The sequence below is a fragment of the Helicoverpa zea genome, chromosome 31 (assembly GCF_022581195.2).
Source record: "Helicoverpa zea isolate HzStark_Cry1AcR chromosome 31, ilHelZeax1.1, whole genome shotgun sequence".
Taxonomy (NCBI): domain Eukaryota; kingdom Metazoa; phylum Arthropoda; class Insecta; order Lepidoptera; family Noctuidae; genus Helicoverpa; species Helicoverpa zea.
This window is the reverse complement of record NC_061482.1, coordinates 15,326,967-15,342,214: the sequence shown is the minus strand read 5'-3', so window position 1 is coordinate 15,342,214 and position 15,248 is coordinate 15,326,967. Positions and strand designations below refer to the sequence as shown.

The 15,248-nt window shown below is 36.2% G+C and overlaps 1 protein-coding gene across 1 annotated transcript in view; it reads left to right on the top strand.

The window, feature by feature from the left end:
- The first annotated feature begins 259 nt into the window (after positions 1–259).
- Positions 260–15,248, top strand: part of LOC124645307 (roquin-1) — a 29,819-nt gene continuing 14,830 nt past the window's right edge. The window contains exons 1-4 of the mRNA XM_047185107.1: positions 260–360; positions 6,529–6,691; positions 13,601–13,793; positions 15,070–15,233. Of these exons, the coding sequence (XP_047041063.1) occupies positions 6,530–6,691; positions 13,601–13,793; positions 15,070–15,233 (519 nt within the window). The 5' untranslated portion in view covers positions 260–360; position 6,529. The remainder of the gene's footprint in view (positions 361–6,528; positions 6,692–13,600; positions 13,794–15,069; positions 15,234–15,248) is intronic.

Sequence of the window (15,248 nt, the reverse complement as noted above, 5' to 3'; positions counted from 1 at the left end):
AAAATGTAATCGCTGTACGCACTAGCTCGACTAAATTACCGTACTAAATCGACTATTACTGAAGTCGATATGGCAGAATGGTATCATTTACTTACTTGATTAAATTTACCCTGATTTAAAGCTCATTCGGTTCCTTTTGTAGAGTTATACAGAGTAGATTAGAATCGAGAAATCAGAATAAATATTTTAATCGTGCTTTTGACTTTAGCCACACCGCCTGTCAGACAATTTTTCCATCTTCATAAATAAATTGCAAAAGTCTATCTAGTCTATGTTTCACGGCTGCTGACCGATCATGTTTTGAAGTGGGTAGAAGCTAAATGTGTTACTTTTGTGATGACTGTTCGAGTTATTTGTAAGGTATTACGAAAAAATATTGTTTTCATAACGTCATTGTGTCCTTTTCTTCCACACAAAGACAATAAACTGAGAATCATGGCGTGTTCAGACCATCAGGCGACTGCCGAGGTGGCAATTTTCAGATGTCATAATTTTTGTACAGTGTCTACTTTTTACGTATAAAGCCTTATTTTTGGGTTTATTTTATAAATTCTGCGGTACCAATGATGTAATACACCGCTTAGAGTATTTTAAAGATAGCTATCATGGACGCTAAAATATAAATTCGCAGAAAATCGTCATGATTCTCAAAATGTTAATTTTCCAATGTCACGGTGAATATTTTACCATATTCATGGTGTTATTGGCTTCATAATGTCATTGCTGACCTCTCCCTGCGCTTGCGATATCATTTAGCATGCCTACAGCATAAACACTTATTAAAAAGCAAGAAATTCAGATCTCCCACTGTCAGTCCCCAGAACGTTTGGGAAAAACATTCATACATATTTGAGTAGTTCAGCTTTCAAAAATGTAGGTTCTCTTTTAAATCACTTCTTATTGAAGCTATATTTTTGTGGATTTCTTGCTTTTATCACTTTATAAAAAAGTGTAACTGTTTCTCATAGAGATTAAAAGTGACTTTAGATCCTGCTTTAGCTGTTTTTTTAACACTTTCTGTCATTAATTAATATCCCTGACATAGTGCCTATTAATCTCTCCAGTTGCAATTACCTAGCTATCTATATTTACACACATTAGTCATTATGGTAGAGCATTCTTCCTTATAACATACATGCCTTCATCAAGATTTTTATCCTTGACTTTTGAATTAAATTTTATATTAATCAGAACATATTTTGACACGACATTATTCCTATCTTTTAAAACATACTAGATTTCATATCAAATATTAAGAAAACCTAATATTTATTAATAATTAAATGAAAACTTTACTAATGGGATTATGTAGTAGATTCAATGTTTTAAGTAGATGTTAAAATGCATGTTTCTAAAGCCATTGTATCTGACAGAAATTTATAGAGATGGAAATTTCACATTTTCCATATGGCGCTAAATCTCTAATCAGAAAACAATGGTCAGATTGGCCATAGAAACTGACCATTACTTAGCAGAGATGTCACAACTCAAAAGTCTCCTAAAAGAGTAGCGAGTGTCAAAGTGCGGGTCTTTGTGGGACAAGGATATTTTGCTAGCTCTGCCCATACACATCTTCTATGGAACCTCCCCTTATTTTCATAATAAAATCAATCTCTCAAGAATCCGGGTCTTGGGCAGTTCATATCTATCCACTGTAAATACAAATTATTATCTAAACCTCAATTGTGAAAACTAGGAAATTCAGTTTCATCTCTCAAGATCTATCCTTGACAGATTGGTTATGAATTGCCACAGTACCTGAACATCTTAGTTCCAGTAACTGATCATGCCTATAATATGTTGCTTGACCTAATAGAAGGAGCCTGCCCTTCCTTCCATATGGTGTCTTCGCTATTATTGTTTCTGCCATGCCCCTAACTACCTAAGTGTTGGTCCTAGTTTTTAAGGTTCCCTGTCTATGATATAATTTGTTTTTCAAATGTTCTTTCAAATATACAAAAGATAGATTATTGTGAAAGAGGTAACACATACTTTAACAGCTTAGTACCTACAAAGTCTCCTTTTTATTCTATTAGTATAGATAGGTTTAAACCTGACCCATAATATCCTGAATTTTTAAATAGGTACTAATCCGAAAGCATTTGCGACTTGTAGCATTTCTAATTTTTTACTGGTTTCCATGGTAAATAATAAATATTTTATCATGATCAGATATAAATTATATTAAATATGTCTCATGATGGTTCATACATAGGTTGTTATGACTCAGTAGTATAAATTATGCAATGACTTTTTTTAAGGTGGCTTGAGCCAATAATACTTCCATACTAAAATACAATGAGAATTAAGCTAAATATTGACTTATCCTATCATAATCTATTTCGGATTGTACGTAAGACCACAAAATAGCTATTTTGTGATGGAATCTCTAAAAAAATCGGGAGCGACTCTCGAAAATTGGAGGCACATATTGAGCAAAGCTTTGTCATTCAGATATATGTCTCAGACACCATAAAACCCTAAAGGTTAAGATCTGACCTGACGATGGAAACAACATTAAGACGAGGGAACTCCTTAATGGTATCTACTAACTACCTTGTGTTTGAGCTTATTTTATTCGTCTCGATAAGATTTTTCTAGTAAATAGACATAGCGCAGGCGTCTTGTAGATTAAAAAAATAACCCATTCCAGCATTTTCCAGTACTGGATCCTGACAGCCAGATCCTGAGCATTGAGATTAACAATATAGTAATAAGACTTATTTAGCAGAAAAGTCTTGTCAGATTAATTTCTTTTGATCCCTGGGACCTATTTCAAAAATATTTGGATTTTGTGTTAAGAGTGTAAAGATCCTATTTTAACTACTCCCACTCCTGGGCGATTAAAGTGACTGTACATGTGGAACATTAGAACGGATTTTCCTCGAGAACCCTCAGACCAATTTCAAAAATATTTGGATTTTGTATTAACTGTGAAGTAAAAACCTATTTCAACCACTTCCATTAAAGGCAAAGTCATTTATTTCATTTAGGCCCTTACAAGCACTCATGAACGTCAAAAATATAACCAAGTTTGATTCTAGTTGCCCGTTCCAAGTTTGATTCTAGTTGCCCGTTCAAAGTAGCTTCCTGTGGAGAAGAACGGGCAAGCAACTCCATTGTTACTCTTTTTAAAAATAGTATGGTATTACAGTTTGTATGTATTGATACATACAATAGCAGCATGCGAAGATCATGTAGAATCGCAAAGACAAATGACGATAAAATGACGATTAAAATGCTACATGGTATTCACATTTACAAATCAGTGTGTATGTAGTTTAAACTGAACTAATTATTGTCTGTAAAGTGGCACTTTACAGACAATAATTAAAAGGACAATTTTACTCGCTGGTGTAATTTTAATTTTTTAATTAATTAAATATTGTCAGTATGTCCTATGGAGCAGGACCAGCAAACATGCTGGCCAAGCATTTTTATCTTGAATGTAATCTTCTAATTTATAATATGCTTGCTTATAAAGTGTGGCTTTCATATACATAATACCGCATGTCATTGAGTTCCAGAATGTTGTCTGGTATTTTATTATAACATTTGACACAATATCCCATAAAAGATGTATGTACTTTAGATAATCTAAACTGCGCAATAGCTATGTTATTTTTATTTCTAGTCTTATAATTATGTCTATCACATATTTTATCAAACAAAAATGTAGGTTTTTCCTAACATACATGATATTTTCATAAATGCTGTTTGCTACTGTGACCATAGCTTTATGTACGTCACGTCGTCGCGTCACGCGTTTGCCTTAAACATCTCCTAATAATAATGAAGATGGTCAAGGAGGGTGATAATCTAGGAATATCGTCATTTGCCATTCTCCGACTACCACGAAGGTTAGGGCCCTATTGCATTTACTCCCCCGATCGAGATCCCAAAAGGACAGCTCTCAGCAGGACAGGTCAGCTCCTGCTGAGGCAAAGCAGCGCCAGGTCTTTTCCGGATCCATGACACCTCACCCCCGCTCTTCCAGATGTCTGGTAGAGGTATTGGGTTTTAGCGTTCGCTTAACGAAGACAATACAACCCAATATCCATTATCAGAGAAATATAACCACTTAGTAAAAAGTATGTACGCAACTTAGACCGCGTTATATGATTTTTACCTCTCGATCGTTTATTATTTAAGACTTCCCATAATGACTGCCAAACATGTTCAAATGATAGCCCTAATTAATCTATACAAATATTATAAAGCTGAAGAGTTTGTTTGTTTGTTTGAACGCGCTAATCTCAGGAACTACTGGTCCGATTTGAAAAATTCTTTCAGTATTAGATAGCCCATTTATTGAGGAACTTTTTATCCGGGTTCGAGCCGAGGTTCCCACGGGATGCGGGTGAAACCGCTGGTAATGATATATAGTCCTTGTAGACCTTGACAATAATTTTAATACAGCATCAAATTCGTTTTCCCAAATCAACCCGTAAATAAATAACTACCAGGTTACAATAAACTAGAAAATTAAGTTTTAAAACCGTATTATTACAAAAGGTACCATATTAAATACATGCTGAATAGTTAGAAAACTGTACATAATCCACCTTCCCGAATTAACGATTAATCTGAAATATGGGATCTCACAGTGGCTACCACAGGATGGCCATCGGCGGGGTAGGCCACGGAAGAGATGGCGTGAGGACCTTGATGCCTACAACCCTGATTTGTAGTAGGACTCAAAGGATGAGAGGTGTGGAGACAAAATGGGGAGGCCTTCGCCCAGCACTGGAACAATACAGGCTGAGAAAAAAAAGGGATCTTATTTTGGCTTAGGCCTGAAAGATAGGTACTTCAAGTACCGGTCTCAATAAACCCGAAAAGATAATATTAATAAATAAAAATAAAAAACAAATATAATTAATTCTCTCTTCACAATGTGGTCTTATATAAAGTTGATAAATTACAATCCCTACTAATATTATAAATGCGAAAGTAACTCTGTCTGTCTGTCCATCTGTCTGTCTGTCCATCTGTCTGTCTGTTACGCTTTCACGTCTAAACCGCTCGCTGAACTGATTTTAATACAATTTGGTACAGAGATAGAGTTGACCTTGAGAAAGAACATAGGATAGTTTTTATCCCGGATTTTTGAAGAATTCTCTTGGAAACGCGATATAACCGAACTCTACGCGAGCAAAGCCGCGGGCGGAAGCTAGTGTATGAATAAATAAATAAATAATTTATTACTTCACTTTGTTCATAATTTTACAATATTTTGCTGAATTGAATGGTTAGTTAAGTGATTTTTTACTTATTAGGTCGACCTGTATGTATGTAACTATGTAAGGAAATCTTGGCATTTTAATTTGACCCACTTCCCGGTGTTTTTTTTGTCGCTTCAGCCACTTTTGTGGCCGCTTCTTGCTTCTTGTGGCGGCGTTTGAGGCTGTCGCGTGTGGCCCGTGAGCATAGACGGCAACACCACGTCACGGCGGCCGTACGGCGAAGTTGCCGTACGTGCTCTCAAGTGTGTCCTATACTGGCTGTATCTACTTGCCAGCTTATAAAATTCTAAATTACCGAATGTTTTAACAAAAACAACCACATAAAGTCCCTGGTAGTCCTCATCTTTACACACCGTATCCTTGCTAAATATTGTCGCAATCAAGTAAAGATATGACCTTGAAGCAATTCATTCAAATATGTATAGAAACTGCATGGGGTTGTTAAGTATTGCCATCAATACAGGACGAATACTAATTCAAGGGTGTTGAAATAACGTATCGTTCTATTCTATAGCAAATCAACAGTAACCTCTGCAATAATCCTCACTAATTAAGTCGTATTATATGCGGCTACCTAGACGATTTATTAAATATCACAATAAAGAAACCAGTCTAGACATAGTACGCACTTGCGGGATAAAACAATAATCGATTAAAAAACCACAGGCTGTCTAAAAAGCGCATCCAATTAATTTGAGCATAAAAAAGAAATAAAGGTTCCGAGATAGGCAATGAAATGTTTGCTTTATATTCGCCTCCGTCTGGCGTATTTCCGAGGCATTGCACTTTCTGAGAGGATGTCTGAAATCTTAAGAGAGAAATCTTTTTAAAATTTCTTGAAAGAGTATCTTTTTGTACGACGCTCAAACGGAGCAACTGATCGAAATGATTTTTGCTTTTGATCATAAAGCTAGATTACTTCCTAGGGCCCGGGACGACGTGAAAAGCTTTTGTCGCTGTATTTGACTTTAAAATGCAGTTACATAAATGTTGCAATACTGTTATGTTAGTTTTCGATTTTCTTTAGTTTAAAGTACGAACTGCTACTATGTCGTGTGCCAGGCGATTTTTTGTCACGCATAGCAACTGCCTTATATTTTAACGACAAATTATTGCAACTAAGGTTTTACTTAGTTTAAGTATAGGAAACGAAGACAACCGATCGGATGTCCAATATTTTTTCAAAACATGGTCTTATTGTTTGCCCAAAAGGCCTATTTATTGGTCAGAGGGTCACCTTATGGTTGGATTAGTACTAAACATATGTACTCTATTGTTCCAGAATGCCAATCCAGGCGCCTCAATGGACGGATTATTTGAACTGTCCAGTGTGCTGCCGCGAATTCGGTGCTCCGCCCCGCAGCCCCATTAGCCTCGGATGTGGCCACACACTATGCAGACAATGCCTCAAACATTTACACAGGAAACAATGTCCGTTCGATCAGGTAAGACTTTAGACTGTAGGATGTTCTCGAAAAAGTTCACTGACTTAATAAAGAATAGGACCTCACTAGCCATAATCGAGTGAAAGTCAGACCTCATATTACCTGCATCCAGAGCCCGCTGAGAAGTCATTTGATGATTTCCCTTGTAAGAGTTGCTGTGGTCCCATAAAGTAAAGGGCACCGAAAGAAACACTGGTGGACTTTAGTCCGTTGGAATCTGAATCGTTATTCTGCTTCGTACATCGCTAAGAGATTAATGAGGAGACATTGATGCCACGCAGTCTGAGAAATCAAGATTGAGATCGAGTTTTTACGTTACGTGTATTATAAAATAATAAATATTGGTTTATCCTTTATAGTGGTAGTTAGAAACACCTATCCTGCTAAAGGCGACCCGAATTCGACTCCCATGTTAGGCAGAATTGTGATACAGGACTTAGGTATATCCTAGAATCCGTGCTCCCCATAAATGCAATTTAATTCGTTCCCAATGAAAAGCCCCTCAGTGAAAATAGTTCAAAGGTCGTGGTTGCACAACAAACATTTACCCGAAATCGAGAGCTAAATTCACGCATACATTTCCCGTGAAACACTAATTTAAGCCTTTGAGCTGGTCAGGTGCTCTCTGAAATGGTACCTGTAACGCATTCCCGTGAATGCGGAACAGTGGTTTTCCCTGTCAAAAGGCATTGAAGAGTCGCAGAAAACTTTTTGGCGAAAAATTTTTTTACTTTGGTTCAATTTCATTAACGGGTAAATGCATAATTCTCAAAAGATGAACTCGTAGCCCAAAATACCGCTTGACGTTATAACATCCACGTCCACTGCAACGTACCTATAAATGATTCACGTTTTATACGACGCTGCAGTGAGATATGGCTTATGACGCTCCACGCCTTCCAAATAAAATTCTATTGTATGCAAGCAAGTTTTACTTTAGAGGGTCATCTTACTCAGGATAGCAGCTGTTTCTTATCCCTAAGTAATTCAAGAACTTGGAAGAAACCTTCAATGTGAATCCAAGGCCGATTTTATTGCTTCCATTTTTATCCGGATCAAAAACTTTACTCTGCAAGTTGCTTAGTTATCTACTTTTCTTTTTAAAAGGAATTGTAGGTATTGGTAATTCTTGAGGAAATATTTTATAAGATCAGAAGCATCTATCGATCAGCCTCTCTCGGTATTTAAGCTCAAAGAAATATTTTAGCTTATCTACGTGCTCACGTTTAGTCTAGATTTAAAAATCACGTTCCCATAATATAACTTTGTAAGAGTTTATCCCTGTCAGGATAAAAGTATCTAAACAAGAATTTAATTCCAAGGAGCATCGTCTGTAGCAGGCTACGAAGCTTATTAGATCAAGCCCTGGAAGTATTCTTATTAAGAGAGGCAGCAAAGACCTTGCTTAAAGAAAAATCCTTTTTGCCATACGAATATTTGATTCTTACAATTTTATGACAATGCATCATAATTGGCTTCGACGCGGAGGATCTGTTGAGACTAGCGAAAAATTGGGTCAGTGTAGCTGCTATAGACTAACGTGTCAGTCAGCATTTCGTGAATTTTACTTGTTTATCACGTACATTTCTGACGGCAGAGTTTGATAAGTCCGTCCTGTGCCACTATCTATTTGGACCTGGGCCTATTGTCAAAGCTGAAAGACTACAATCGTAGGAATCAACCGTGTCAGCGGGCGCAAACGTGATCGCGATATTACAATGCGCTCTATAGCTGACTTCGAGTGGTCTTAAGAATTGAAACATCGTTGTATTTTCTTGTCTTTACAGATTTGTGAGCGTTTTCGTTTAAATAAAATTACATATTATTTTTGTAATATCTGATAGAGCACTACTAAGTACGAATAATCTTTAAAGTAAGTCGCCAGAAGAGAATTTCAGGTGTACTAATAAGTATAATAGGTACTTTTACTTTATTTTCCGGCAAACACGTGTTGCTATTTAGAGTGAAAGCCTACAAACGGCTGGATCAGTAAACTCGTTCCAAGCGGTTTTCGTCTGAGCCGCGTTAATGTCTCGCCACGTAATGACGACATCACACACAAATGTTATGATGATTTTTTAATTAATAACTTAAAACAGGTCCAACACTTATTTTCTAAAGATTCATCGAATGATACTTGGAACTACTTTTCTTTTGTAGTTGTTTGTTTTCCGACTACAATACAGGCGAACAATTAAGTAGCTTTTCCGAGAAACGGGCACTCTTAAATAGAAATCTTCTTAGGAAATTCTGAAGGGTGTATTTTAAGTCCTTGGTATTTATTTCTGGTAGACAAGTTACTGACAGGTTATTATGAAGTTTATTTCCTCTCTTGTTTTGATATCGATGTGTAACGCCGGAGATTCGCTGGGAAGCCGTATCGAGACCTGTTTGAAGATGACATAACAAATAAAAAGTTTTTTCATTAGGTCACATGAACCCCGCCCAAAAAGCTTTTATTTGACAGGAGTTGGAATAAACTGAACTTTTGGACTAAATGGTTTAAAACTTATACCTATAACCATTCGGGGTAGAAAATGCTTCCATAAAAGTTTAATACGGTTAATAAAAGAAGAGTAACATACAAACTTCTCAATTCAGTAACTCTTCTTTTTTGAGAAGTCGGTTATAGAACGCGATTAATTATTTTTTTCTAAGAGCATATTGGATTAGTTAGAGAGGAGCCACTGTTCATTATTTCATAAAGTAAAGAATTTCATGCTGATAATTGTGATAATGTAGAAATGCAGCCGTTTCGTTTATGCCTAACAAACAATACGAGTATGGTTGGCGATTGTGGCGCATGAAGTCATGTGAGGTTATGTCTTGGGTTCCGTCCAACGATTACAATCACGTACTTCTGTTTTAGTTATCCGAAGAACTTCTTATTCATATACAAAAAGACAGAAAATTAGGCCATAACTCGGCTGAATTAAAGAGTCATATATGACGTCACTTTATTTGAATATTTCCCTTTCGTTAATTTTGCCGAAAGGTAGCGTTTACTATCAACTGAATGATAGCGTTCTTAATACGACCAATATCCGATTACAGCTTTAGTAAATAAACAATTCTTTAAGTAAGTGCTGCGTGATAAAGTTGTATGATAATTAACGTATCGAGAACGTTAACTTGCATGACTCAGTATCAGCACTATAAACAAATCGTAAGTACTATCTCTATCTATAGGTATTAATATAATAAAGAGGAAAAAATTGTTTGTTTGTAACTTAAAGGCTCCGAAACTGCTGAACTGATTTGAAAAAATCTTTCACTGCTGGGAAGCTCTAGTATCCCCGGGTGACATATTCTATAGTTTATCAAGGAGGAGGAACCAGTTCCCGAGGGACGCGAGCTAAATCTCGGAAAACAGCTAATATAAATTAACTAGCAGTTTTCTCACGGTTTCGTCCACGTCCCGCGGGAACTACTACCCATACCGGGATAGAGTATAGCCTATGTCACTCGGAAAAAATGTACCTTTCAGAAGTTTCTGAGCCTTTAGGGTGCAAACAAACAAACAAAAAATGTTTCCTCTTTATTATACCAGTGTATATTATTCAACCGCAAAAAAGGGATAAAATACTGAATATGGTATTCTGATATCACTTAAAATAACATATAGGTAGGTATATCCGAAAATGGTATTGTCCGGTAATAATATTTATAGCAGTCGAACAGTCATACGTTTTCCGTCATTAATTGCAGAACTCAAACCAAAACAGAAATGCTTGTTTTTGGTAATTGTATTATTGAAGTCAATAACCATTCTTATCTGAGTTTGGACTATAAATGAATTTAGTCAGATGACTGGCTGATGTAATTTTTTTATTACGATAAGGCTGTGTTCAGACTAAACTGACTTTAAATCGCCGCATTTGAGCGAATGTTACGCAGTTTATAGAATTTCCATACATATTCACTTTTTCCTTGACATCTAACCGACGATATGTTATTACGCTATGCATATGGACGCTGACATTAGGCGGCTAACAGTTTGGTTTAAACGCAGCCTAAGTATGTAGTAGTAAGTACGAAATTTAGGTGAATTATGGCTTATTATCCATGATTTTAAGACCGTCAGAATTATAACCATCAACAACAAATGATGTGACCATTGATTTGAAATCATGTCACGGTATGGATATGCGGTCCCCAATATCGGTTATAGCAAATAGGCATGATGAATGATAAAAAGTAATAGTCAGTCTTTCAGATAACCCTAAAATAATGGATACATATTTTTTATTTCTTCTCACCTATAACAATGAAGATAAAATATGTTTTAATTTTGATTTACATCACTTTTATGGACAATTTTTTCATAAACTTGACGTCACAAACTCGCACTCCCTAACTTTATGGCCTTTACTTATGATTGTTTTGAATTTTTATTATTTTTTTTCTATAGATTTAATAATTATAATTTTAGTTGTAAGTTTTATGTATTTCATTTTGCTTTGCCCTACAGGGTCCACAATTGTACCTAGCTCTAAGCCAAACTGTAACACCTACTTTATACATTGTGGAATGCAAATAAATAATATGAATATGTTTAATATAGGATTAAAATTAAAAATACTTGTCCAATATTTTTGATAATCTAAAAGACGGACTAATTAGAATTACTGTTTTTTAATCCTGTCCCAACATGTTTTAGAATAATCTAGATAATTTAACTTTTTTGGAGAGTACGTCTACTGTAAAGTTGTTACGTTTAACAGCCCTAAATAGTTTCTCTTACACGCTCTGACTGCCATCGGCAATGACAGTGTACTCAACAATTTCTAATTCATTCAATTTCTTTCCTTTCTTTTTTGTTCAATCGCGATTCGTGAATGTTTTCATCAGTGCATAGTGGTGGGTCCATATGATACAGACAAATATCTGTACGAACTTACAGCCTTACTTATAAACGTGAATTAAATAATAAGTAATACTTAAGGGCTGTTTAAGAAAATTCTTACCTATAAACGTTGCTTAAGCATGTCTCTTAACTAACATTTAATCACTACTTAAGGCTTTAAGTAGTAATTAGTTAAAATGATGCTAAGAAGATGATTAGAGATTTTTATAAGTAAGGCTGTTAAAGTCTGAGCAAAAATCTAAAGTCTTAGTGGAAATATAATGACAAGATCTTTGTGCAGACTTAACATTGGCTCAGACTTTTGTATGCACCGATTTGTAGCGCAAACAAAATTCTATGTAAGTCTGTGTGAAGTTTATATCCTGTGGACTCACCATAAAAACAGCAGAAAAATGATCGATATGCAACAAAAATACTTGGGCCAAACGTTTAATAAGAGGAGGGTCGGGCGATTTCATCCTGTTTATTATTTTTGAGGGTCGTAATTGAGCTACTTCAAACAGTATTATTGAGTACATATGTGCTGTCCACTGTGGGGGAGAGCTACCTAGGGTTCGGATGCAAACGGATTTTAAATCAATGTTTTGAAGGTCAAACGTCTGTTTCAATGTGATGTTTGATTTATTTAAATGCAACCTTTTAGAGTATTGGCTTGGTTTTCGCTGCTAATGCGGGAATACTGTGCATGACCCAGTTTTTCTTGGTTAAGAACCTGTCAAGAAACGAAACACAAAAATACAAGTTTCAGTAACGTTTTTCAAGAGTTTTTTTTAATAATGAATTAATGAAAAATTAGGCTATGTTTTGCATCCATCCATGATATACATAGATAGGTACTATGCGCTACAGTACTGTATTCACAGTCAATTTAGACCTAGTGAGGGCATGCAAATTAAGCTAGGGTAAAAATAACAATACCAAGCTTAGCTGTTTGTATGTCACTAATTATAAAACAATAGAAAATCAATTGTGTCTCGCGTATCTGCGTTCCGTCCTACAAACGGGTTAGTACTCAAAAACGTATTGAATAACTTTTTCTTCGGGATTTATCGTATAATATGCACCCCGTGCCCATCATGACCGCATTGAATGAAGAGCTACTCGCAGAGAGTATCCGTTCCCAATGACGATGAATGGAGATTCATTTAAGCAGAATTACTTAATAAAGTAAGGGTCCTTAGACTATGACTGCACTTTGAACGGGTACACAAATACATGCCTACTTGTAGTTTGTGGTTTTGTAAGAAAAAATAAACTATTTATTAAGTTTACGACACGCTAAGATATGGTTATCAGTCTTCCCGTAGCCGGATAAATTAGCCTATGTCACACGGTCTAGTAATAGGCTTTACAACAGTGAAAGAATTTCAAAACGGTTCAGTAGTTTCTTCCCGTTTAGAGTCAAATAAACAAAAAAGATGTTTCCACATTATTATTAGTAGTATATGTAGTTAGTATGCATAGATTTAATGTCATTTCCACACTGCGCTACCATGTACGACTAGATATTGTATGTGGCGTTTAAACGTGAGTACTACATAACACTATTAATTTGTTGGTTTAACTGGACAATGTATAAAGTTAAGCGTTTTCCGGTTAATTGTTTACCAGCTTTTGTCTGGAAGTTTGCACCCGCATACTATTCTAAAGCGAGAGTTAGCTGAGGTTAATAAGTATTTAACATCTTCTAATTGTGACTGGTTGTCTCTTTGTATTCGGATAGCAATATTAGTTCGGCATAATGTCCAAGAGCGATGTCATAGATAGAGCGAAGTGGAGAAGAAAAATTTGAAAAGCTGACCCCCCACTATGTGGGATACAGAACAGGAAGGAGAGGGTTCGAAATAATGCCATTTTTAAGATCAGTAAACTGATTATGAACGATTTTTTCTATTAAGTAGGTACCTATACAATTTTATTTGTCGATTTAAAATGGACAGTCCGTTTTGCCGATGCTAGTCCCATAACAGTGCAAATATTAACATAGAGTTTTGTTTACTAATATCAATTGTCCTAATGTTCTTCTATGTTTTGTCCTGCAGGCAGCCATTCAAGTGGAACTCGAAGAGCTGGTAGTAAACACGGCACTACTTCAGCTCGCAGGATACACGCCGCCGGCGCAGCCGTACCACCCACCTTCCATACAAGCGCTTCCCGACTCCGACAAACAGGCTTACGACAGCATCGTCAAATGTATGGAACACCTCTCCGTTTACCTCAAGTACTGTGGCAATGGTGAGTTCTAGAATATTCAAATCAAATATTTTGATGCAAAATCTAAAATTAATTCGGAATTAAAATTAATTTAAAATGGGGAGGCCTTTGCCAAGCAGTGGGACAATACCGGCTAAGAAAAAAAAATCGGGATTTCCATAAAGACATTGGTTTAAAAAAAACCTCTCCTTTATAATTTAAAGATAGACTTTCCTAGACTAAGAACTGTCTAATGACTAATATAAATTCCAGGATTAATTGAACCTTGAAAAACCTAGACATCAATGACGAATCAGAAAACATCCCAAGTCTTAATATTTTCCTCTTTGCTATGTCATCGAGGTAGTTATATGTAGACGTGTCTCATTTTGTTACTTAGGTGTTAGAAAAGTATTAGTAATTCTAGGATTATTAATGTGCTGTAAACCTCATATTTTATACTAGCCATTTTCCCGTTGTATCACCTGCGTCCCGTAGGAACTACTATCCGTACCGTGTTACGTGTACCGTTAAAATGTATGCCAACATAGGCATACATTTTAACACGGTACGGACTCGCAGATAATGTAGCTCTCTTGTGGTGAAAAACATTTTGAAATCGGTCCAGTAACTTATGAGTTTATCCATCACAAACAAACAACAATACAGTTACAATATAATATTAGATTGGACTAGTAGGCACAGATCATGGATAACAAGATGTATCTCTGAGCGTTCAGAATCTAGAACCTTTGCGATACTTACGCAATCTTAGTATTTTCCATCCGATAGCTCTTACCTTAGCACGTTTTCTCCCAACAAAAAACTAAGTAGGTAAAATATTTACTGTATTTGACAGGCTTCTGAAGTGTGAAACCTTCTAAACAAAGTTTGTTGTATGTATTGTTGACGATTCTGGTAATTTAACATTTCCACTCGTTGCCCAATCACTTCAACTGAAACCTTCCCAACGATTTAAGAAGGAAAAAGTTTTACAATGCAATATTTTTGGAATTCAAAGTACTTGCGTCAGTAAAAACTTTTTGTATACAGTTGGGGTTGATAATGTTTACATTTATTCAAGTAGTCATGTTGTACCCTTGATTTTTATGTTTCAAGTACCTAATGGTGCCTTTTTGTGAAATTATTTCCCCACCAGGAAAGTATTGACAATAATGTAAAGGTCACCACATTTTTATCGAATACTTTCCTATTAGTGGTTTTATCTAAGTTACAACCTTACGTGGAATGAAGCTCTTGTGCATGCTAACTTGCTCCAGCTACATGCACCTTCAATATTGGCTGATGATATTTCCAGTGAACAACAGTGTCGCTGGCAGCCGGCTGTCGCGGCCGATGCTTCGCAAGCTGGTGGTGCTGCTTCAGTGCGCCATCACCGACGAAGAGGGGCGCGGGAGGGCGGCGAGAGCGGCGCGATCCCTCGGCGAGAGGACCGTCACAGAACTCATTCTGCAGCATCAGGTAGGACCTTGACTT